Source organism: Hevea brasiliensis, chromosome 2 (assembly GCF_030052815.1).
Source record: "Hevea brasiliensis isolate MT/VB/25A 57/8 chromosome 2, ASM3005281v1, whole genome shotgun sequence".
Classification (NCBI taxonomy): domain Eukaryota; kingdom Viridiplantae; phylum Streptophyta; class Magnoliopsida; order Malpighiales; family Euphorbiaceae; genus Hevea; species Hevea brasiliensis.
Genome location: NC_079494.1, coordinates 123629773 through 123655197, shown reverse-complemented (window position 1 = coordinate 123655197; position 25425 = coordinate 123629773). Strand labels below are relative to the sequence as shown.

Genomic DNA, 25425 nt, shown 5'->3' with positions numbered 1-25425 from the left:
GAAGGTGAAGATAGGCGAGCATTTATTCTATCAATCACAGCAAAAAGTGTGCGAAGGGATATAATTTTTGCATGGAAATTGATAAGGCATGCTTTAGATGACAATCGCCCCAAAATACAAGTTAAAAAAAAGAATACAAGTTGTGCAAAATGTAGAACTGAAAATTGTTGTATCAAAGATAACATAAGAAGGTGTATTATATATCAAGATTCATGGCTTTTCGTTTTCGTGCTCGTACCAATTACTTTTTCCGTTGTATCAAAAAAATGCTTGTACGGATAGCCAGGTGCTGCACCTACAAAACGTTAAGAATTAATAAGAAAGTGACAGAGATAGCTAAAGACAAAACATAATAACAAGCTCAGGAGCAAAAGTAACGGATGAGTCATCAGTGTCATCTTCCTTCAATGCTCCTCACCTTCCTGTACCCGATAACCACCGTCCCGCTCGACTGTTATGCAACTTATGCTATTATTTTCTCTCTCGACAAGATTGGATGGTTTCTGCTTCCTCAATCTCATTCTTGCTAACATTTTCTCCTCCTCCTCCTCCTCCTCCTCAGCAACGGAAAGCGCCTTCGAGAGAAAGGTTTGTTAGATCAAAACACGAATCATTCTCATTTTTCTTAGTGTTGGCACGATTCTTCTACTGTTCTGACTTCATACCGAACAAAATCATAGAAACCAATTCATCAATCGTTGAAAGACATGCTATTATTTCCCCAAGATAGGATTTCTTATATGAATCAGAAATTTGTAACACCACACTCATAGTCGCGCCGGTGCTTAAAGTCCAATGCTCGGCTTCTATTTCATTGCTGAACTTATCTAATCAACCTTTTACTGGGCTTTATCGCTAGGGCCCATTACTTTTGTTCTCAGGTGGTCGAGCTAAGCTCTATGTCCGACCGAACAAAAAAGCCCAGCAAGACCAAATACAAAATAATTAACTTCAGCTTTGAATTTAGAATATGAAGCCTAATTGGCAACCCAATTAAACAAAAGTGATAAACCCATGTTCTAAATTTCTTAATAGTAGCAAAGGGGGAAAAAAACTAAAAAATGCTAATGAAGACGCATAGTATGTGTTTGACTTAGGCAAAACAAAATCATGCCCCCGAAATTCACCAAACCAAAATCCTGAAGTGGGCTTTGTGTCCCAGAGTCAACTTACAATCTTAAGGAATCCAGCCTGCCTCTAAAGGGTTTTCTTGGTTGGTATTTGCAATGACTCAAACCTACCCTCTTGACACTTTTGCATAGCACGCATGGTTTTATTCAAACTCCATTTCATAAGCTACTTGAAACAAATGCATTGCCAATTTATCTGTAAAAGTATTAGAAAACTCAATTGCATATGACTTATAATTGCCAATTAGTGTTGAAATTTATCCATACATTAGCATGACTTCTTGTCTGGATGGTATAGAGGCCCAGTATCTGAGCTTGTGAAGGCTTGCTTACCACTAAAATCTGTCGGCTAAAAGCATCCCTCATGATTTAAAAGTGCATAAAGGTAGCACGATAGAGTAGTTAAACAAACATTACACTGTTCCTGAAGGCATTTAAAAGCTACTTTGAGGCAGAGTTGGCTGTTAGCTGAATACAACAGTACTATAGTCATGATTGGATCCATTAGAAAAATACCATTGCAATGCCAACAGGATATACATGTCAGGATCCCCCCATTAGAAGCATTTCTCTAATTAGGCGAAAAAAATTAGTGGGTAAGAGAGATGTGATGATGTTTGTTAAGAAATTATCATACTTTGTCTTTTTCTAGACCCAAAGGAAAGAGAAATTCAATTTAATGATGCAAATAACACAATAACAGGAGACGTATACAATACCCATTAATTGATTAGGTAGATGGATTTTATTATTTGATTTTTTTTTTAATAAAAAAAGTGGAAACTTAACTTTTCCCTCTTGTTTTTGCTGCCTAATCTCATCAACCTGATGCACACAGTATTATTGTATTATTATTATGATGAAGATATAACGAATATTAGTAGGAAAGAAGAATTAAATTGCGGAGCTACCAAAGCTCTACAAGTATTTAATTAGTGAAAAAGAAGTAGCACCAAACTCCACCCTCCACTTTAATTTAGGGCTCTGGATTCCTAATAATGATTTAAGTGGTCAACATAGTAAAACTACCACATTAATAATGCTATTATTTAAGATGATATTATTATTATTTAATCATTTTTGGGCTGTATTTGCTTAAGTTGGCACTTTTATCTCAATGTCGCAATCACAATGTTACTATACAAAAGACAAATTTAAGCCCATAAAACATAAAAGGTTATGCAGGTGAAGAGTCTATTTCTCTTCTCCTTATAACTTTTTGTCACCCAACAACTTCGATTGATTCTTGGCGTTTATATTGCTTTGCTGTATTAATTACAATTAAGTCAAGACAAATCACTGTTTTTTAACGGTCATTCATGAATTTTGGCACAGCAATTTACTTGGAATTGCATATTTAAATACTCTAATTGCCTTGCTTTTATCGTTATCATAATAAATAGCCAACCATAAAATTTGAAATTAAAGGCAACTAGTAAATACGAGTTTTTGCACTTTTATTTTTTATTTTTTATATAACATAAGCTAATTTTAAGCAGATTCCTCATCCAACTTAAATATAAAATAAGACTTTTAGCATTATTAATATACCTAGAATTTCTTTATAATATTAAACTCCATATTCATGAATGAGTATAAAAATAAAAGTCCATAAATTTGCAACCGATTATTATAGAGTTCAAGCCTATTCATTAACAGTTTTTAAGATAATATTTAGTATTTTGAATAGAGTAAAAAAATTACTCTTTATTTATATTATTTAGTTTAGTGACATAGACTTTATTTAGTAATATTAACTACCCTAATAACTATTAATTATTTAATAGTTATTAGTTGTTTTACTAAATGTTAATTATTAGATATTAATTGTTACTGATTAATTATTTATATAGCTATTAAAATATAAGTGATCGGTAAAAAATAGCTATTAGATTACTTAATAAATATAAAAATAGTGATATAATGTTGTTGATTTTAGTTAAAATTCTCTCTCAACCTCTAAAAGTTAAGAGAGGTAGTTTTTCATAAATTACTCTCTCAACCTCTAAATACTAGTATAAATATTATGCTATCAAATATTATAAATAAGAAAATTAGTGTTTTAACTCTATTCAAAATACTAAATGTTATTTTAAAAATTATTATCGAGCAAGTCATATTATTTATATTAATATTTAGAGGTTGAGTGGTTAATTCATAAAAATTTACCCCTCTTAATTTTTAGAGATTGAGGGAACCAGCGTCAATAAGATAATATAATTATTTTTACATTTAATAGTTAATTTAACATATATTTTTATCAAAAATTTCTATTTTAAAACACTATATAAATAATTAACCACTAACAATAACAGCTATAAGAATAATTAATATTATTAAATAAATATCTATTTGGTATTGAGTTTGAGAGACTAAAACTTTTTTTTTAATAAAAGTATCATTTTATATACTATTAAAATAAATTATTTTATTATTTTAATATTTTTATAATTAAAATTTATTAAATATAATTTTAAATTATTTTTTAATACCCTCTAATTAATATATTTAAAAAAATAATTTTATTAATAATAATTTCAATAGTAATATCAAATAAGCCTTAAGATTGAAGTTAAAAAAATATATTATAATTAGGATGATAACTCTAATTTAAAATTATATTAGCATAAAATTTTAAAATTATAAATTTATTATCAGAATAAATTCTTAATCACTTCTTTTGCAATGTGCATTCTCTTTCAGCCTGCACAGAATTAGCTAGCCCCAAAATGTTGTTTTTTTTTTTTTTTTTTGGGAGAACAGCTAGCTCCAATATGTTTTTTACAGAAGAGTTGAGATTTTACATACGTGATAATTAAATTATTTTCAGAGTCTCATCTAAAGAAAGAAAAAAAAAAAGAAAAAGTCTTAGCACAATTTGTTTCTAGTGCCTGTTTTGTTATAACTTTGACGCGTTTTCTGCTGAGTCACTTGATATATGTATAGAGTAACAAAAGACTGTGTCCAATAGCCATTTCCCTTATTATTACCGTTGAGCATATTGTTAAAGTCAGCTCAGCGGAACGAGGAGTTAAAAATAAAAAAATAAAATAACAAGAAAAGAAAGAAGCGCAGCAGCAGCAGCAGCGCCGGAAGGCGAAACCCACGCACAGGGAAGTACCTTCCTTCCAAGACATCCAAAGCACAACCCAGAAGAAAAAGTAACACTTCACCTCAACATTTCTTTCTTTTCATTCCTTTCCCTTTCTTTCCTTTCCTTTTACTCTCTGATCAAAAGTTGGAATTCAATCCCATTCTTAACCACCCAAAACAACAAAGGATAGCAAATTCCCTCAATTTTTCATGACACAAGTTATGGATGCCACCTCAACTACGCCCAAAGCCCCACCCATCTCTGAAATGTTCCAGAAGTTTGCCCTCGCTTTCAAGACCAAAACTTTCGAATTCTTCGCCGATGACACCGCCGCCGATGACCCCTCCGACGTCGACGGTCTTTCCCTCCTCGACTCCGCTGAAGATTTCATTCCCGATCAGAAAGTTATTATCCTCAAGCCCGATCAACCCCTCTATCAGAATTCAGTGAGCTCTCCAACTCCTTCGAGGATACCTCAACAATTATCACACCAATCGAGGATAAATAATTCCACGGACCACACCCATACCACGCCTTTAAACGCTCAGTCCGCTCATACTTTGATTTCTTCTATATTTGCGACAGTTTCTTCATTTGAAGCTTCGTATCTGCAGCTACAGATTGCCCACGTGCCTTTCAATGAAGACAGTATAAAGGCGGCGGATGAAGCTCTGGTTGCGCATCTTCAGAGTATGTCTGATTTCAAGCAGTTCTATGTGGATTTGTGTAGGAATCCCGACTTCGGGGCAGCTTTGCCTATTGGGTCTTGCTTGGAAGCTCAAGTACAGGAAAATCAAAGCAAGCTGAGAGTTCTGGGGATTGTTTCGGACCATTTACAAGCAGAGATTGATCGAAAGGATAACGAATTTTCGGCTTTAAGGAAGAAATTGGGCGACATACAAAAGTCTAATTCCAAGTTAGCAAAGAGATTATCTGGTAATTTGAATTTGCCTTCTTCTTGTGATGTTTTGTTGTCTGTTAGGGTTCTCGATTCTTTGATAAATGATGCTTGTAGAGCTACACATAAATTCACGAAGATTTTGATAGATTTAATGAGAAAAGCTGGATGGGACTTAGATTTGGCTGCGAATTCAGTTCATGCTGATATTGAATATGCAAAAACAGGGCATAATCGCTACGCTTTTCTCTCATATTTTTGTTTGGGTATGTTTCGAGGTTTTGACTTAAAGAGTTTTGGTTTGGATGAGGGTGATACTGAAATCCTTTCTAATGGGCATATTTCTGATTCTGATAAGACCCACAGTTCGTTGAAGCAGTTGCTTGAGCATGTGTCTAGCAGTCCTGTGGAGTTGCTACATAGGAATCATAACTGTGAATTTTCAAGATTTTGTGAAAAGAAGTATCAAGAGCTTGTTCATACAACAATGGAATCATCGATTTTCAGCAATTTGGATCAAAATGAAGTTGTTTTGAATTCATGGAGATCACTTAGTATATTCTATGAGTCATTTGTTAACATGGCTAGTGCAGTGTGGACGCTTCATAAGCTGGCGTTTTCATTTGATCCTGTTGTTGAGATTTTCCAGGTGGAAAGAGGGGTTGATTTTTCAGTGGTATATATGGAAGATGTAACTAGAAGATGCACCTTGCCAGCTAAAAGCCGGATGAAGGTGGGGTACACAGTAGTTCCAGGATTTAAGATTGGGAGAACAATTATTCAGTCCCAGGTCTATTTATGTGGTTTGAAATGTACAGAATAGTTGTTCATGGTTGAATCATGTAGGAAATTAGGAGTCACGCCGCCTAAGCAAAATAATTTATCTTGGTTTTGGTTTGACTCTCTGCACCACAATCATTGTGGGTAAATGACAGTAACACAGGAATATGAAGGATTTGCTTCGGTGTTTATAAGGGTGCCTCAGTTATATATGCTGATAGATGAATATGAGATATAAAAACACTTGGAGAAGCCAGATCTTTCTTTGCTGCATTGTTGCGGTGAGCACTGGGAGCAACTGCGTTATGCAGCTTATGGTTACTTTGTGATGTGTAGTTATGCTTCCATCTTGGTTGTGAAATTTACTTTTTCTTTTCTTTCTGCCAGGTGTTATGTAAAAATTGCTGTAAAGTTTTTTACGTTTTGCTTTTCTTCCTGAGAGATTTTGCTTGCAAGCTCAATTCTGACAAAAAAATACATTACCAAACTCTGGAAACTCTGTATCCACATTAGGTTCTTTTGGATACATAAAAATTCAACCTGGAATAATAGAAAGTTGTGCTATAATGATTCTCTATTTATGCAAGGTTGTGTTACAGGTATTAAACCAATGGTTTGAGTAACATTGTCTTTCCATATCAATGGTTGCATGACCTTATGTTCCTGCTTCTGGCAGAGACTGTGTCTATCTTGACAGCAATTAGCTCCAGCAGTTCTGTATCATCTATCCTGAATTCGACTGAATACATTTTTGCCAGCAAATGTTAGTCTTACTTTTTCAATGATAATTAAAAAAAAAAGAAGATGTGTCTATATCTGAAATAATTTGCAGGCAGATGTGTTTAATTTGCTTTACTTTTAAAAAGTAAAAGTGGAATATATATATAGTTCTCATAAACTTGTTCTGTTATTTTGCATGGAACAGCATTCAACGTTTTTGTAACATTTTTATATTAAAATAATTTAAATTAAATAAAAATAAAAATATACTTGAATAAAATTTATTAAATAAATTAGAAATAGATTTATTAAAATAAAAATATTTATTTTAATTCTTAATCATTTACGCTCTGTTTGGGTGGGGTGAGGAAAGGTTAAATAAAGTTAATGAGGGATAAGTAACTATTATACCCCTGTTTGGGACGAGGTGAGTTAGTAAAGGATAAAGGTAAGTAAGGTAAGGCTTACCCTCCCTTACTCCTCAAATCCCAGTTTTTTTTACACTCCAAATTGGGGTGTAAGCAGGAGGAGGTGAGAGCTGAAAATTATTTTATTTTTTATTTTTCTACTGTATCTTTAATTTTTTATTAAAAATTTAATTATACCCATTAAAAATAAACCTAGCATACCACTACAAATAAATGTCTTTTATCTCAAGTGGCCATACATGGTTTCTCTGTTTTCAATCATTTATTTTTAAATAGTTTGCTACAATTATTGTACTTCAATTATCATTTTTTTATTTATTATTTCAATAATTTGCTTTAATTATTATGCTTCCATCATCATTTTTTTTAAATAATCTATTTTTTATTCAATCTTTATTAGATTTGTGCATTATTATTTTGATTTATTAATTTTATGATTTATTTATAGTGGACCATTATTATTTGTAAATTTAAGATTTATCATAATGAGTTTACCATTTAATAAATTATCTAATAAAAATGAGTATTTTTATACTTCTAACAATTATTTATCTTTCTTTCACCTATTTTCAAACATGAAAATATACATTACCTCTCCTTATCTTTCCATTAATTCATCTTTTTCCAAATATGAGATTTTTTTTATTATAATCCTCTTCACCCTTCCCCTTACCCTTCCCCTTCCTCTTCCTCTTCCCTTCCCTTACCCTCCCTTATCCTTTCATTAATTACCTTTTTCTCATCTCATCCAAACAGAGCATTAGAGTTGTAGGAAGTGATAGGCCTAAGGGTAAGTGTTGCTCTATTGCTATGAATGAATAGTCTATTTATTGATAAAAAAAAATTATTAATTATACATACATACAATTAAAAAGTAAAAAAGTTAAAAACTACTAAATAAATTGATAATTAAATTATCAAAATTAAAAATTAATTTGATTTTTCATTTGTAACTAACAATACAAATATTCCGTCCTTGTTGTGGCGGATTTAGAAGTGAGAGCAGGCGGTCCAACTTCACTATTTGATGGGCTAATGAGATTGGCCCAGTTAAAAAATTATGCGGACTCTGAACTTGGGTTTGCGATTTCAGTTTTGATTCACTTTATTTAAGAATTAAAATTAAACTGAATTTTTTATATAATTTTAATTTAATTTTTTTATGTTTTAATTTCGATTTGGTTTCTAGTACTTTGATTGCAATTCGGATCAATCTGATTCCTATTTTGTAACAAATTTTATATAATTAGTATAATGAAAAATTTTACTTTAATTAATATTTAAATTTTAAAATTAATTACTAATACATGATAATTGTATAATATATTTTTAATTATTTTTTAATTATATAATTTTTACTATAAAATACATATATAATTAAGGATTAAGTATATTATATAATATATTATACTAATACACTTATTTTTTATGATTTAATACACTTACAATTAACAAATATATAATTTATTATATTTATAATTAAAATTATTAAGAAAAAATAGAGAAATAATATATATATTAATTTTAATTGAATATAAATGTATTAAATTATATTGAAAGTGTATAATATATTAAAAAATCATAAAAATTTGTATAAAATTGATTCTTGCTTCAGTTTCAATATGGTGATACAGTTTCAATATAATTTTGATTTAGTTTTTAATGAAAAATTAAAATATAATAAAAATAATAAAATAAAATTGTTCTGTATGACTTTTTAGTTGGATTTGAAATCCTAAAAATTATACACACCCCTAACCATCTTGCCATTATATATTTTCTATCATCTAGGTACCAAGTTAGGGATTTGCAGTGGCAGATCTGGGAAAAAAGGTTTTTTCGGGGTCAAATAAATAAGTAAATTATATAATACATTTGATGTACTAAAAAAATAGTATTGTTAATACTTATTGTGGAAATCCATATATATTTATTATTTATTATTATTTTATTTTAATTAGCTAGCAATAATTTAATATATTTATAAAAAATATATATATATATTTTATTGGATGGTCTGCTTATTTATTTTTAGATATATATATTATTCTTGAAATTAAATATATATCTGCAATCTGAATAACCCAGTTCAATAATAACTCTTATCCCATTCTACATCTAATAGAACTCTTGAAATATATATATACCCTAATCATCTCTTCTGCTAAACTTTGCTCTCAAAACCTGTTTGTCACCTCCTTTTCCTACCAAATACTCTCAACAGGTATTTTCATAATATTTTATTTATTGTTATACGTATATATATAAAATAATCTGATGTGCGCAGATAATTCTTAAATTTTTATTTCTCAATTCATCACCTTTGATTATGTTTTCAAAATAAAAAATTTTCGTTCTTTGTTCAATAATTGGTGAATTTGATTTTATTTTCTCTCCTAAAACCGTTACAACTACTCTATAAATTTATTTTTCTTCTTTTTGACTATTGGTACTGAATTGGGTTAATCATAATTACTGTGAAAAAATAATTTTAAATTTACATATTATATATATATATATATTAAAAATCATTTTATTTTACTGTTATTTGATATTTCTCTTTAATACTTTGGGTGTGTAGGAGATTCGAATATTCAATCAGCCAATTGAAATTGTCTCTCTTCCATTGAAAATAACTATTGTCTTGGAAGTTCCAAGTGAGTGGTAATTATAGTACATGGCACCGATTTAGTCCCTTTTAAAATTTCTTAGCATTAAGTTTGTTATTAAATAAAATTTTAAATTAATATTTTAATAATTATTTTATATGTGATTTTCTAGAGTTTTATTTTAATATTGAATTTTATTTCGATTTTGATTAAATAATTGATTTTGTCAACTATCTCTGCATTAGATCCATTAGGATTTAGGGAACAGGCCTTTAATGTATTTATATTGATTGATATTTGACTATAAAATTTACCGATGTGTTATTGAATTGATTTGAGATTGATTTGATTTTATTGACTCTCTGAAACTATTGAAATACACTATTAGAATTGCACTATCAGTTATTATTTGCTATCTGAAATTTTTTATTGATTTTGATTGATTTGTACAAATTGATTTTCTATTTTGAATTGGTACCTGTGCCCAGTATCTGTTTCTGTTATCTGACCTCGCCGTGTGGACTATCACGGTATTAGGTTGCATTGTCGAGTCATGCATCATTGCAGTTTATGGTTTGCATTAGTTTCATATGCATTGATATCTGTGAAGGAGGAGGAACGTATCTGATATCTGGTAACGCGTTTACCATCTGGCCTTTGGTGATGTGGGGTATCATCACCCTGGTGTACTATACCATAAAATTTTTATTGAATTAATTTATTTTATATATATGTTTTATGAAATTATTTTATTAATGATTTTGACAGCATGAGCATAATTTTATTGAATAGAAAATTTATTGTGAAATTAATCAAGCGTCTGCCTGTTCCTATTCCGTTGTGTGCTATAATTATCATTCACTGAGCATCTAGCTCAAACCACGTTTTCTCTGTTTGTTATCTGTTTCAGATCAGTAGAATTCTGCAGCTGATCCAAATATTCAGTCCATTTTCTGGAGAGGGACAACTTTGATTTGTTCTCATGGTATGCCCGAATTCATATTTTCTCGAGCTAATAATTAGTTTAGTTTATTGAACAGTTTAAGTTTTTATTGAAATCTGTAGAGACTCCGCAGTTTATCTATGGGATATTTATGATGTTTATTCAGCATTTTTGTTTATTTGGATTTTGTCTATTTTTGGGATTAGTAAGTGACAATATATTCATTCAAGATACTCTAATAAGGTTTGCATGATTTAAGAATACTTAAATTATGCGCCGGTCATGGTTCAGAATTTTGGGTCGTGACAAAGTTGGTATCAGAGCTCGGTTGAGGTCTAGTAAACTTGCGGAGCATAGGATCCTTAATGTCTTTTCAGTTTATCATTGCTTTAGATGTCTGCGTCCTTCATACCTTTTCACCTGTCTTAATTTGGCTCATATTTTGAAATTTAATGTTTGTTTATTAAAATGAATAGGTGCCTGGGTCTGTTAGACGTAAGAGGAGAACTAGGGCCAAGGGTCTTAATGGTGCAAACCTTGATCCAACAGGGGAGGTACCACCTCAAACTATTAATCAGACATCTGAACAGACGCCTATGGCTAAGACTGGGGCACAACCATTCCAATTAGCTACTGTGGCTCAAGCACCTAGGGCTGGTCAAGTTACTGTGGCAGATCTAGTAGTGGGATTGCATGCAGTAAATCGTGCTGTTAATACTATAGCTGAGTACCTTACAACTCAACCATAGCAACCAGTAGTTAGCTCTATTTCAGCACCAGCTCAGGATAGGGCTCGATTCCTTGACTCTACAGATTTTCTCAAGCTAAAACCAAAGGAGTTCACTGGAGAGGATGCATTAACTGATCTCTTAGATTTTCTAGATGACATGGAGAGGTGTTATGACACTATGGGTTGCAGTAGTGCTAGGATGGTGATGTTGGTAGGAAATCAGCTTAAGGGAGTTGCTCGTGAGTGGTATATCTCTAAGAAGAATGGGCGACTTGAAGGTTCTATCCTCTGGCCTAAGTTTCACTCTCTCTTCTTGGAGCGATTTCTCCCTCCTAGTGTTCAAGAGGCTAAGGCTTTGGAGTTTGAAACCTTGAAGCATGGTAAAATGACAGTTATAGAGTATGAGATGAAGTTTACCAAATTATCCCGTTTTGGTAAACACTTGATTCCAAATGAGGAGAAGAAGGCTCGCAGGTTTGAAAGGGGCTTACGAGACAGGCTAATTGATCGTGTAGCTCCTTTACGACTACCTAAATATGAGGAGGTGGTTGATCGGGCTAGACAGATGGAGATGTATGATGATGAACATTGGGCTAGTGAGCAGCGCAAGCGGTTTAAGAAAGATAGTCAAGGTAATCAATTTAATAGAGGACAAAGTCATCAGGGTTCTTATCAGGATAATAAGCAGGATTCTCAGTCTACAGTTGGTAATAGGGCACATCAATCTGGAGTTGGTCAGGGACGTGAGCAGAGGACACATGCAGGGAATGCTTGGTATAACCAGATTAGCACTGAGCCTATTACCACTCTTTGTCAGCATTGTGGTAAGCCACATAAGGGCACTTGTCATTGGGTCACTGGAGCATACTTTGGTTGTGGACAGCTGGGACACCGTAGACAGGACTGTCCTACTAGTGAGACAACTCAGGGTGCTGGTCAAGCAACACATTCTGCTCCCTCTCAGGTTCAACCAATTTCATAGTATAGTGGTAGAAGCCAGGGTTTTGGTGGTCGTGGACAGGGTGGTAGAGGTTCTGGTGGTAGAGGATTTGATCAAACTCAGGGACAGACATCTGGTGGTAGAGGTCAAGCTAGAGTTGTTGCTTTGACTCAGCAGGATGCTTAAGCATCTAATGCAGTAGTGACAGGTACACTTCCTATTTGCTCATTTGATGCTAGAGTACTGTTTGATCCTGGTTCCAGTCATTCCTTTGTTTCTCCATACTTTTCCATGAGATTTAGTACACCACCTACTTTGTTAGAGTATCCTTTATCTGTATCAACACCTATGGGGGATGCAATAGACACTTATATGGTGTATAGGGGATGTATAGTTCACATTGGAGATAGGGAATTAGCTGCAGATCTTGTTTCTTTGGATATGTTTGAGTTTGATGTGATTTTAGGCATGGATTGGTTAACCACTTATCACGTTTCATTGGATTGTCATAATAAAGTTGTACTCTTTAAAATTCCTGGGGAGGCAGAATTTCAATTTCAGGGAGATCGCAGTATAGCCTCTAGTAATCTTATCTCTGTAGTGAGTGCTAGACGATTATTGCGAAAGAGGTGTAAAGGGTATCTAGCTTATGTTAGAGATGTTCAGGTAGAAGGTGCAGGTTTGGAGAATGTTGCAGTGGTTAAGGAGTTTCCTGATGTGTTTCCAGAAGATTTATCAGGTTTACCCCTGGAGCGAGAGGTAGAGTTTGGTATAGACTTAGTTCCTGGAACTGAGCCCATATCTATGCCACCTTATCGTATGGCACCCGCAGAACTTAAGGAGTTGAAGGAGCAACTACAGGACCTATTAGATAAAGGGTTTATTCGCTCTAGTGTTTCTCCATGGGGTGCTCCTGTGTTATTTGTATGGAAGAAGGATGGGTCTTTGAGAATGTGCATTGATTATAGGCAATTGAATAAGGTAACTGTGCGTAATAAGTATCCTCTTCCACGCATAGATGACCTGTTTGACCAACTTCAAGGTGCAAAGTATTTTTCCAAGATTGATCTTCGATCTGGGTATCATCAATTGAGGGTCAAGAAAGAAGACATACTCAAGACGGCCTTTAGGACTAGGTATGGACACTATGAATTTCTTGTAATGTCTTTTGGTCTTACCAATGCTCCGGCCGCTTTTATGGATCTCATGAACAGAGTTTTCAAGCCTTTCTTAGATCAATTTGTTATAGTGTTCATCGATGACATTCTAGTGTACTCAAAGAGTAAGGAGGAGCATGAACAACATTTGAGAATTGTCCTTCAGACCTTACGAGAACACAAGCTATATGCCAAGTTCTCAAAATGTGAGTTTTGGTTAGATAGTGTGGCTTTCCTAGGCCATACAGTATCTAAGGATGGTGTGTGCATTGATAAGAAGAAAGTTGAGGCAGTGCTACATTGGCCTAGACCCACTACTGTGTCAGAGATTTGTAGTTTCTTGGGTTTAGCAGGGTATTATAGACAGTTTGTTCAAGACTTCTCTCGTATTGCAGCACTTTTAACTAAGTTGATACAGAAGAATGTGAAATTTCAGTGGTCTGAGGCTTGTGAGAAAAGTTTTCAGGAGCTTAAGATTCGTTTAACTACAGCACCAGTGTTAGCCCTTCCATCTGGATCCGAGGGTTATGTAGTATATTGTGATGCTTCTAGGATTGGTTTAGGATGTGTTTTGATGCAACATGGACGGGTTATTACATATGCTTCTTGTCAGTTGAAAAGGCACAAACAGAATTATCCAACTCATGATTTGGAAATGGCTGCAGTAATTTTTGCTTTGAAAATCTGGAAGCACTATCTGTATGGTGAGACTTGTGAAATCTTCACTGACCACAAAAGTCTCAAATACATATTTGACCAACGTGATCTTAATCTTAGGCAAAGGAGATGGGTAGAATTGCTGAAGGATTATGACTGCACTATACAGTATCATTCTGGAAAAGCTAATGTAGTGGCTGATGCTCTAAGCAGGAAGTCTTTTGGTAGTTTAGCCCATATATCTACCAAGATGAGGCCTCTGATTGGTGAATTACATGGGTTGCTAGATAAGGGAGTAGAGTTTGAAATCATAGCTAGATCATTCTTAGCACATTTTCGAGTTAGTCCTATCTTGATTGATAGAATTAAGGCTACTCAAAAGAGGGACTCTCAGCTATGTGTGATTATAGATAGTATTCATCAAAGCCAAGCTCAAGGGTTCATGTTAAATGATGATGGAGTTCTTCGTTATGGCACTAGACTTTGTGTCCCCAATGTTGATGAGTTGAGAAGAAAAAAAAAATGGAGGAGGCACACCATTCTGCTTACACAGTACACCCAGGTTCAACTAAGATGTATCGTGATTTAAGGGAGCATTATTGGTGGGGTGGCATGAAGAGGGATATTGCAGACTTTGTTGCTAAATGTTTGACTTGTCAGCAGGTTAAGGCAGAACATCAGAGACCATCTGGGTTACTTTAGCCGTTGCCTATCCCTGAGTGGAAGTGGGAGCATATTGCCATGGACTTTGTTGTGGGTTTACCTAGTACACGACGTGGTTACAATGCAATCTGGGTGATAATGGATGGATTGACAAAATCTGCTCATTTTCTTCCGGTGAAGACTACATATGACTTTGCTAAACTTACACAGTTGTATATAAACAAGATTGTTAGTCTTCATGGAGTTCCAGTTTTCATTGTCTCTGATCGTGGTACTCAGTTTACTTCTCGATTTTGGAAGAAATTCCAAGAAGCTTTAAGAACACGAGTAGACTTTAGTACTGCTTTTCACCCTCAGATGGATGGACAGTCAGAAAGGACCATACAGACATTAGAGGACATGCTTCGTGCATGCGTTATGGATTTTGGTGGCTGTTGGGATCATCATTTGCCTTTAGTGGAGTTTGCTTATAATAACAGTTATCAGGCAAGTATAGAGATGGCTCCATATGAGGCATTATATGGTCGAAAGTGTAGGTTACCGGTTTGTTGGGATGAAGTTGGAGAAAGAAGGCTTACTAGACCAGAGTTGATACAATTAACTTCAGAGAAGGTTCGACTAATTCGTGATCGACTTTTGACTGCTCAAAGTCGACAGAGAAGTTATGCTGACCCTAAGCGTAAAGATGTAGAATTTATGATTGGTGATCATGTATTTCTGAGAGTTTCCCTTATGAAAGCAATCATGAGGTTTGGCAAGAAAGGGAAGCTTAGCCCTCATTTTGTTGGTCCATTTGAAATTTTGGAGAGAATTGGAGCAGTTGCTTACCGTTTAGCCCTTCCACCTAGTTTTGCACATGTACATCCAGTTTTCCATATTTCTATACTTAGGAAGTATGTACCAGATCCATCTCATGTTTTACAACCTCAAACCATGCAATTTAGGGATGATATGTCATATGAGGAGCAACCAGTAAAGATTTTAGATCGACAAATTAGGAAACTCTGGTCTAAAGAAGTGGCTTTGATCAAAGTCTTGTGGCATAATCACTTAAGTAGTGAGGCCACATGGGAGGCAGAATCTGAAATGCGAGCCAAATATCCTTACTTATTTGATTCTTCAGGTTAGAATTTTGTCTATTCAAATTCGAGGACCGAATTTTTTTTAAGAGGGGAAGTATGTGGAAACCCATATATATTTATTATTTATTATTTTTTTATTTTAATTAGCTAACAATAATTTAATATATTTATAAAATATATATATATATTTTATTGGATGGTCTGCTTATTTATTTTTAGATATATATATATATATATATATTATTCTTGAAATTAAATATATATCTACAATCTGAACAACCCAGTTCAATAATAACTCTTATCCTATTCTACACCTAATATAACTCTTGAAATATATATATACCCTAATCATCTCTTCTGCTAAACTTTGCTCTCAAAACCTGTTTGTCACCTGTTTTTCCTACCAAATACTCTTAACAGGTATTTTCATAATCTTTTATTTATTGTTATATGTATATATATAAAATAATCTGATGTGCACAGATAATTCTTAAATTTTTATTTCTCAATTCATCACATTTGATTATATTTTCAAAATAAAAAATTCTCGTTCTTTGTTCAATAATTGGTGAATTTAATTTTATTTTCTCTCCTTAAACCGTTACAACTACTCTATAAATTTATTTTTCTTCTCTTTGACTATTGGTACTGAATTGGGTTAATCATAATTACTGTGAAACAATAATTTTAAATTTACATATTATATATATATATATATATATATATATATATATATATATATTAGAAGCATTTTATTTTACTGTTATTTGATATTTCTCTTTAATACTTTGGGTATGTAGGAGATTCGAATATTCAATCAGCCAATTGAAATTGTCTCTCTTCCATTGAAAATAGCTATTGTCTTGGAAGTTTCAGGTGAGTGGTAATTATAGTACATGGCACCGATTTAGTCCCTTTTAAAATTTCTTAGCATTAAGTTTGTTATTAAATAAAATTTTAAATTAATATTTAACAATTATTTTATATGTGATTTTCTAGAGTTTTATTTTAATATTGAATTTTATTTCGATTTTGATTAAATAATTGATTTTGTCAACTATCTCTGCATTAGACCCATTAGGATTAGAAATGTGCCTTTAATGTATTTATATTGATTGATATTTGACTATAAAATTTACCGATGTGTTACTGAATTGATTTGAGATTGATTTGATTTTATTGACTCTCTGAAACTATTGACATACACTATTGGAATTGCACTATCAGTTATTATTTGCTATCTAAAATTTTTTATTGATTTTGATTGATTTGTACAAATTGATTTTCTATTTTGAATTGGTACCTGTGCCCAGTATCTGTTTCTGTTATCTGGCCCCGTCGTGTGGACTATCACGGTATTAGGTTGCATTGTCGAGTTATGCATCATTGCAGTTTATGGTTTGCATTAGTTTCATATGCATTGATGTCTGTGAAGGAGGAGGAAGGTATCTGATATCTGGTAGCGCGTTTACCATATGGCCTTTGGTGATGTGGGGTATCATCACCCTGGTGCACTATACTATAAAATTTTTATTGAATTAATTTATTTTATATATATGTTTTATGAAATTATTTTATTAATGATTTTGACAGCATGAGCATAATTTTATTGAATAGAAAATTTATTGTGAAATTAATCCAGCGTCTGCTTGTTCCTATTCCGTTGTGTGCTATAATTATCATTCACTGAGCATTTAGCTCAAACCATGTTTTCTCTATCTGTTATCTGTTTCAGATCAGTAGAATTCTGCAGCTGATCCAAATATTCAGTCCATTTTCTGGAGAGGGACAACTTTGATTTGTTCTTATGGTATGCCCGAATTTATATTTTCTCGGGCTAATAATTAGTTTAGTTTATTGAACAGTTTAAGTTTTTATTGAAATCTGTAGAGACTCCGCAGTTTACCTATGGGATATTTATAATGTTTATTCAGCATTTTGTTTATTTGGATTTTGTCTATTTTTGGGATTAGTAAGTGACAATATATTCATTCAAGATACTCTGATAAGGCTTGCATGATTTAAGAATACTTAAATTATGCGCCGATCACGGTTCAGAATTTTGGGTTGTGACACTTATATAAAAACAGTAAAGTCTTAAATATAGAAAGATAAAATCCATAGCTTTGTGAGTGAAGGTGTACACAATAATTTACTCAATATATAAGGCTTAATTAATATTCTATAAATAAAATATATTTTCTATTAAAAAAGATAATTTAATACGTAAGTTTACGAGGAGTCAATTTAAGCAAATATATAAATATGTAATAACAAGTTAAGAAAAAAGATGAATCAATTGATCCTCATTTATTAGAGTGAATCCACCTCTCGGAATTTTGAGAAATTTATCAATAAAAATTATATTCACTTTTCATGATTTATGAAAGGACTCGTATTTATGAGGGATTGCTTTATTGTCTATGCTTTTAGTCCCTTTGTTTTGTTTGTAGTACTTTTTGCGGCCTGACGTTGAGTTTTGATGTTTTGAGGTTGTGGGAAACATTTTTAGATCAAACTTGGGATGCTTTGGTCCAAATTTTCTAGGTTGGGTGTGTCAGAGTTGCTTGTATGGATTAGTTTGATGCTTTTAGTGAAATTATTAATAAAATATTTACTTATCAAAAAATATTTATGCAGAGTCTCGGGTGGGTGCACTAATGAGATCTCAAACGCGACTTCACCATATATATCATCGATGCCAATTACTTCTGATTAGTTAAGCGAAATACATGAGGCTCCTGCTTTTGGATTTTCCAGCTTTATAAACGGGAAAGGCTTATTAATTTACACTCGGGTGAACAAAACTTGATAAATAAATGATTTAATAGGAGAATATATTGAGCGAATCCTTGTTTAATTTTCGTTGCCAGGATAGAAAAGTTTCAAATATAAAGCTTTATTTACAAAAAATCCACGTTAATGGGATTCGAGTTGTAAAAGAAAAGAAAAGAAGAGAAAAAGATTACAGCGTATGCATGAGTTACAGGCTTGACAAAAATTTCAGACTTGAAAAATCACCCACAACAAGAAACTTTCGCAGTCTTCTTTAAAGCCTGCGGAAGTTATACCTATAAAATCTAGCTAACCATTCCATATTCCATTTCTGGAAATTATAATTAACTTACCAATAGCTTCAAAACCTGTAATTCTATTTTCATTAAGTGGCGCGTGATTCTTCATAAAATATATATAATTAAATGTAATGAGAGACTGAATAATTAGATGGGAGGATTCATTATCAGTAGTAACGATGTTCTAAAAATTCCAAAGTGCCCACATTAGAGAACTTCATTTTCTTACAGTTAAAGAGAGAATATCAGTTAATGAAACTTGAAAAATCCTCTCCGAAACACCATTACTAACACAATCCAACCAATAATTACCCATGGTCTTTAGTAGTCTCCTGGGAAGAAAGCTTAAAACAAGTCGCCTAATAATTAACAGTTGAAGAGAAGAGAAGAGAAGAGAAGAGAAGACAAAGAGAGGTGCAAAAGAAGCCCTAATAGTTGTGCTTATTAGTAGGGTGCAACACCCAGATTGGAAGGAGCAAAAAGCCCATCTTTCATGAGAACTTCATCTCCTTCCTATACAAACCAAGACAGCCAGTGTTAATGGATGCCAAATTGCCAATCTGAAAAGAATTTAGCTTTTAGGGTTTAAAAGTGAGTACGTACCTGTTGGCGCACATTGGTTTTCTTCACGGGTTGATCAGGCATGAGTCCGAATTGGATGTGTGGGAAGTGGGCCCACTGAAACAAACAGACAAATGTATATATATTAAGCTATTTTATTTATTTATTTATTTATATCATATCATAGCTAATTTAGTTGCCCAATTTATTGAATGGAACCCTAGTCGAATTTTCTTGGATCTCACATTTTTTGCAGCTGCACTAAAGGCCTCTCTGTGGCTTATATCAGGATTTCCAGCTTTGATGCGTTGGATCTCGTCCCTGCAGATTGGTAGATATGTCAAGTTCAAGCATATTCTTCATACAAACATACAAATTCCTCACTTTAGTTCATTAATTAACACAAGAAAACAGAGATTTTATGTAATTAATTCAAGCTTTAATTCTTCTATCTTTTGTATTAAGTTAAAGATTTGCTTACTTGATAAAGCGGTTGTAGGCTGATGGGACTCTCTGTCTCTTCTCCGGAGCTGGACATGGAACGCGCAGACATAACAAAGGCGAACAAACGGACAGAGACATTAAAATCAATTCGCTGACTTTGTGAAAGATTTCTAATTTCATTCTCTCTCTCTCTCTCTATCATTACTTCATCATCATCTCTATCTATCTAGCAATCCATAAATTCCCTATCTATATTTCCGGGGGAAAAAACTTTCTTTCATTTACATACATACAAATAGACAAAATTATCAAAGAGAAGCAACATTACGATTTTTGATAATGAAATTTATGACAGGAATTCAAGAACCCCATTTGATAAGTTAGCATAAAGGATCTTTTTGAGCTTCGATCTTCGTAAATTTGGGGCTTAGTAAAAACAAACGAAGAAACTAGAAAGTGTTAAACAGAAAACGGTGCATAGCGGGAGCAGCTGGGGTCTTAAAAGTAATGTGATCAGCTATACCGGCAGATCTGAAGTAGGCGTTCTGGTAGTATCATATTAATGTGGAATAACATGAAGAAGAAAGTAAGGCATGAAACAAGTGTCCGGAATATTCTTGCTTCTTGGCCCAAACCAAGAAATCTCAGGCACTGTCGATTATATGCGCCCTATAGAAGCTTTTTTCTCAACTAGTTAAGCGACTATTAGAGAATACTGCGCCTAGCAAAGGCTAGAAACAGTCAAAGGTGTTGACTAACTTTCGCTTCTTCTTCAACAAGACAAAGGTCGACCATTGACCTGAAAATGTTGAAAAAAAGTAATAAAAAATATATATATGTAAAATCTCACGTCTGTTAACCGCGGGTTGCTTAGGGAGCTCCTCCATTCCTCCTCTCACTGGGATAAATGGCTCATTAGGATTGGGTTGATTTATCAGCATATTCTGTGGTGCCGCGCTCCTGATCTCCTCCTGGCATCACCCAGTAACCGTGAGAATTAAAAGTGGAATTTACTTTTATACAGACATAATTTAGAATTCCTTTCATAGAATTTTAACCTTTTTTTTTTTGGTTGCTTGGAAACCCTAATTTTTGAAGTCTATTCTCACCCCACAATTGTTTGTGTTAGCTTCTGTTTCCTTTCGTTTATAACACCAAAAAAAAATTGATCAATCATTATTATAGTCTGTTTGAAACCCTAAATTCTTGATATACCAGGATGTTCTGCGGATTGAAGAAAGCATGACCAAGGTGCAGCTGGTTAGCCGAAGGAAGAAGCAGGCTACGCATGTTCACGGTCAAAAGGTTGGTGCAGTGGCCGCATCGAACCGTGACAGTCTTGAACAAGCTAGAGCAAGGCACGCTCACCTAAGACACAAAAAAATACAATTGGAACCCTTATGAATGCCATCGAAGAAGAAGAATAAGAGTGCAAAGGCACATATGGAATAGGGATAAGATCATAAACGACAAAAGACAGAAAGAAAATTATACCGCGAGGACAGTGTCACAAAAGTTGCAATGGACGTAACAGAGCTGGTCGGAGGGAGAGAGGTGGTCCGGTGAAAAAGCAGCTGATGAGGAGGACATCTTTTTGATTCTTTTGGGATTTTGATTCTTGATTTGATTGATGGAGTGACTGATCAGTGGATATTTTGATAGACGGGTAATCCTCTTCTTGGATCTGATCTTCTTGATTATTGAGTTGTTACTACAGGATATAAAGGGAGAAGAGAGACAGAGATAGAGGAAAGAGAAAGAGAAACGGGGAAATACCACTAATGTAGTAGGAGATTGAGCAGAAGCAGAAAGTGTTTCCCTTCGCTCTCCGCTTCTTGTTATAGTATTTTATTGTTTATATATATATATATATATATACATGTTTTGTAATTTGTACATTTTGTTGATGTATCATAAACAGGGAGACAGTGGGGAGAGAGAGAGAGAGAGATGGAGAGAGAGGGGGTGGGGGTAAGTCATAAACGGCTGAGGTTGAATAGAGGAAGCAAATGAATGGTCGGCATTCCCAATGGATTTGTGCGTATAGAAGGAGATAGAGAGAGCAGAGGCGGCAGAGGTGGGGGAGAGGGAGGGAACTGAGAAAGGGACGTTTGCATGGGCTTTGGCTCATTCACCTGTTGTTTTCACAGTTAAGACGGGGTGTGTGGAACCCTTTTCTTGGTTCTCTACAATTCCATCCATGCCTCTCCCACAACCCACAACCCTTCTTAGTTAACTTTCTTTTGATTAAATAAAAGCCCTAAGTAGCGGGCACCTATCCTCTATAACACCTCTTTTTTTTGACTTGTAGCTCTTTGTCAGCTCCTATACTGTCCCAAGCCCAATCTGCTATGGTTTCATCTGTCTTTTCACTGTTGTCTTGTGTTGTAGCCCACAAGTCGCCTTGATTTCATTGGCGACTGTTTCATAAAGCTGCTAAGACTAAGTGCATTGCTAAACCTTTGTATATATTATCCCTCAGTTCTGACTCTTCTCTTGCTCTGGTTAACATTCAACTGTCCTGAATGATTAAATAGTCCTAAACCCTTACTGCCACCTAATAAAAATTCACCTCCCGAAAGAAATGATTTAGATAAAGAAAAAAGGCACATGGTTGGACAAGGCCGAGAGCAGGTCACAGTTTTTCTAATGTAGCTTCAACTTAAACACTTAAGGCATACAGTTTTCACATTAATTATGTGCATAGCTATATGTACATGTATGTGGTGATGTTAAGCACCGCAAGAAAGCAGAGTTGCAGAAATAACCGACCCCCACATATACCTCTCCGTATCCCTTTTGAGGGATTCACCACCAAATTATTGTTACAATTATAAGAAAATCAAACAAAAAATATCGAGGCTTCGTTTGGAGAAAAATCATTTGCAAAAGTGGAATTCAATTGAATTCTCACAAAATAATATTTAATTTCTAAAGTCACTTACATCTGTCTTTTCTCTTGTCTTGCTAGGGTGAGGAATCGAATGTAGCTGAGTTGAAAGCAATTCTTAAGTCTTTAAATTTGTTTGTTGCCCACCCTCAGTTATTCTCTGATGCTTCTTTTATTTTCATTGAGTCAGATTCCAAGAATGCCATAGATTAGGTAACTAATCTAGTAAGAGTTCCTTGGCAGATGAATGTCATTCTCAACAAAATCTCCAATTGTCTTCTTTCATTGCCCTCAATTTCATTTATCCACATTTTTGTTGGGAACTTAGAAGTGTTTTTACAAAATTCAAACACTGAAAGATAACAGATAAGCACACAAGTTTTCTGCTAGAAACTTCTCTCTGCTATATCTTTATTTGATACCAAGACTGCCTATTAAATAGGCAAAAAAAGATAACAATAACAAACTAATTCAGAAAAATAAGGAATCACTTAACATCATGCGCATGACTCAAATAACAAAAAAGAAAACATAGAACACAGCAGGAAAATAGGAACAGAAAAAACTGAAGTTTGAATCAGTTCTCAACACCCCCCCTTGATTCAAACTTGCAGACTCCAATCTAAGCTCTTAAGTATTCATGCTTGCTTATGGAAAGTGACTTTGTAAGAATATCAGCTGCTTGCTCATTTGTACTGCAATACTTTAAGGCTATTACTCCATCTTTTACAAGATCACGAATAAAGTGAGCCCGAATGTCGATATGCTTCATTCTTCCATGATGGACTGGATCTTTTGACATTGCAATTGCAGCCTTGTTGTCACAAAAAATTTCGGTTGCTTCTTTTTGTTCTTGACCAAGATCTGATAAAAGTCGTCTCAACCAGATTGCTTGACATGCTGATGAAGTTGCAGCCACGTATTCAGCTTCTAAGGATGATAGTGCAGTGGTTGCTTATTTTTTTTGAGCTCCACGAAATTGCTCCTGATCCAAGAATGAAAATGTACCTTGAAGTGCTTTTCCTATCGTCCATGCAGCCTGCCCAATCACTGTCAGTAAACCCAAGTAATTTGTGATTTGATTCATAACCATACCATATTCCAAAGTCAATTGTTCCTGCTACATAACGCAGAATTCTTTTTGCTGCTCCAAAATGATGCTTTGAAGGAAAGTGCATGAATCTTGAGATCACTCCCACTGAGAATGCAATGTCTGGTCTTGTGTGTCAAGTAGATTAGTCCACCAACCAAACTCTTAAAGATTTTTTCATTCATTGATCCAGTTCCATCATCAACTTGTAACTTTTCATTCACATTCATGGGTGTGGCTACCGTTTTACAATTTTCCATGATGAATCGTTTAAGAAGATCTGCAGCATATTTTCTTTGTGAGATGAACACTCCTCCTTCAGCCTATTTCACTTCAATTTCAAGAAAGTAATGCAATAGACCCAAATCTGACATTTCAAATTCCTTCTTCATGTATAGTCGAAATTCATCAATGAGAGAGGGAGATGAACCCAAATATATTATGTCATCAACATAGAGACAAACGAAAAGGAAATTTTTATCTTGCATTTTTGTATAGAGGGTGGGTTCATTCTTACTTCTTTTAAAGCCATTCAGCAAGAAATATGAATCAATTTTTGCATACCAAGCCCGAGGTGCTTGATTTAGGCCATATAAGGCTTTCCTCAACTTGTAAACCTGTTCTTCTTTTCCAGAAACAATGAAGTCTTCTGGTTGTGAAACATAAACTTTTTCTTCTAATTCTCCATTTAAAAAAGCAGATTTAACATCAAACTGATAAATAGGCCAATTTAATTTAGCAGCTAAGGCAAGTAAGGTTCTTACAGTCTCAAACTGAGCAACAGGAGAAAATGTATCTTCATAATCCACACCTTGTTGCTATGAGTATCCCTTTGCTACCAATCGTGCGTTGTGATTCTGTATACTCCCTTCTGCATGAAACTTTGTTATGAAAATCCATTTTACACCAATGGCCTTCTTGCCTTTGAGAAGATCCATCAACTCCCAAGTCTTATTGTTTTGAATTGCTGCAAGTTCTACATTCATTGCTTTTGTCCATTATTCTTTCTCTGTTGCTTCTTCAAAGGTAGTTGGATCAGCCACATACATAGCTTGTGTTGTTGTATAGATTTCTCTTAGAGACCTTGTCTTTGTGGAGGAGTATCATGGACTTGTCAAGGCTGACATGCTGGGGGAAGCTAAAGTTGAGGGAGATCTTGGAGGTGTTTGCAATTGTCTTTCATTTAAATGAGCCTCCATGCTTGTTGGAACTTCAAATTGCACTCCATTTTCACTTTCATGCCATTCCCATCTTGCTTTTTCATCAAAGATAACATCCCTGCTAATGATTACTGTACTATTGATAGGATTGTATAGTCTATAGGCTTTGGTGTTAGAACAGTAACCCATAAAAATGCATTTGACGGATTTCTCATCAAGCTTACTGCGTTTATGGGAGTCAACCAATGCATATGCAATGCAACCAAAGATTCTTAGATGACTTACCCAAGGTCTCTTTCTTGTCCAGGCTTCATATGGTGTTTGATTTGGTACTGCTCTTGTTGGGGACAAATTTAATATATAAACTGCTGTAGC

At 34.0% G+C, this 25425-nt stretch overlaps 2 protein-coding genes across 2 annotated transcripts; one reads left to right on the top strand and one right to left on the bottom strand.

Annotated features, from left to right (window-relative positions):
- The first annotated feature begins 4105 nt into the window (after positions 1-4105).
- Positions 4106-6469, top strand: LOC110663021 (protein GRAVITROPIC IN THE LIGHT 1). Its single transcript, XM_058142954.1, has one exon. It carries the CDS (start codon positions 4434-4436, stop codon positions 5943-5945), a length of 1512 nt encoding a protein of 503 aa, XP_057998937.1. The 5' UTR covers positions 4106-4433; the 3' UTR covers positions 5946-6469.
- A 12618-nt stretch (positions 6470-19087) lies between these two features.
- LOC110663020 (axial regulator YABBY 1) lies at positions 19088-21832 on the bottom strand. The gene is made up of 7 exons (XM_021822208.2): positions 21405-21832; positions 21126-21278; positions 20761-20881; positions 19948-19996; positions 19712-19787; positions 19509-19583; positions 19088-19418 (listed from the first exon to the last, which is right to left on the bottom strand). The coding sequence occupies exons 1-7, from the start codon at positions 21498-21500 to the stop codon at positions 19350-19352; spliced, it is 639 nt and encodes a 212-aa protein (XP_021677900.1). The 5' UTR covers positions 21501-21832; the 3' UTR covers positions 19088-19349.
- Positions 21833-25425: the final 3593 nt, after the last annotated feature.

Excerpts from the sequence above, each read along its gene's own strand:
- LOC110663021 (XM_058142954.1), top strand. The coding sequence starts at position 4,434 with ATGACACAAGTTATGGATGCCACCTCAACTACGCCCAAAGCCCCACCC.
- LOC110663020 (XM_021822208.2), bottom strand. The coding sequence starts at position 21,500 with ATGTCCTCCTCATCAGCTGCTTTTTCACCGGACCACCTCTCTCCCTCC. Across the intron at positions 20,882-21,125 it reads TCAATCCGCAGAACATCCTG|GAGGAGATCAGGAGCGCGGC; the intron begins GTATATCAAGAA and ends GGGTGATGCCAG. Across the intron at positions 19,419-19,508 it reads AAACCAATGTGCGCCAACAG|GAAGGAGATGAAGTTCTCAT; the intron begins GTACGTACTCAC and ends TGGTTTGTATAG.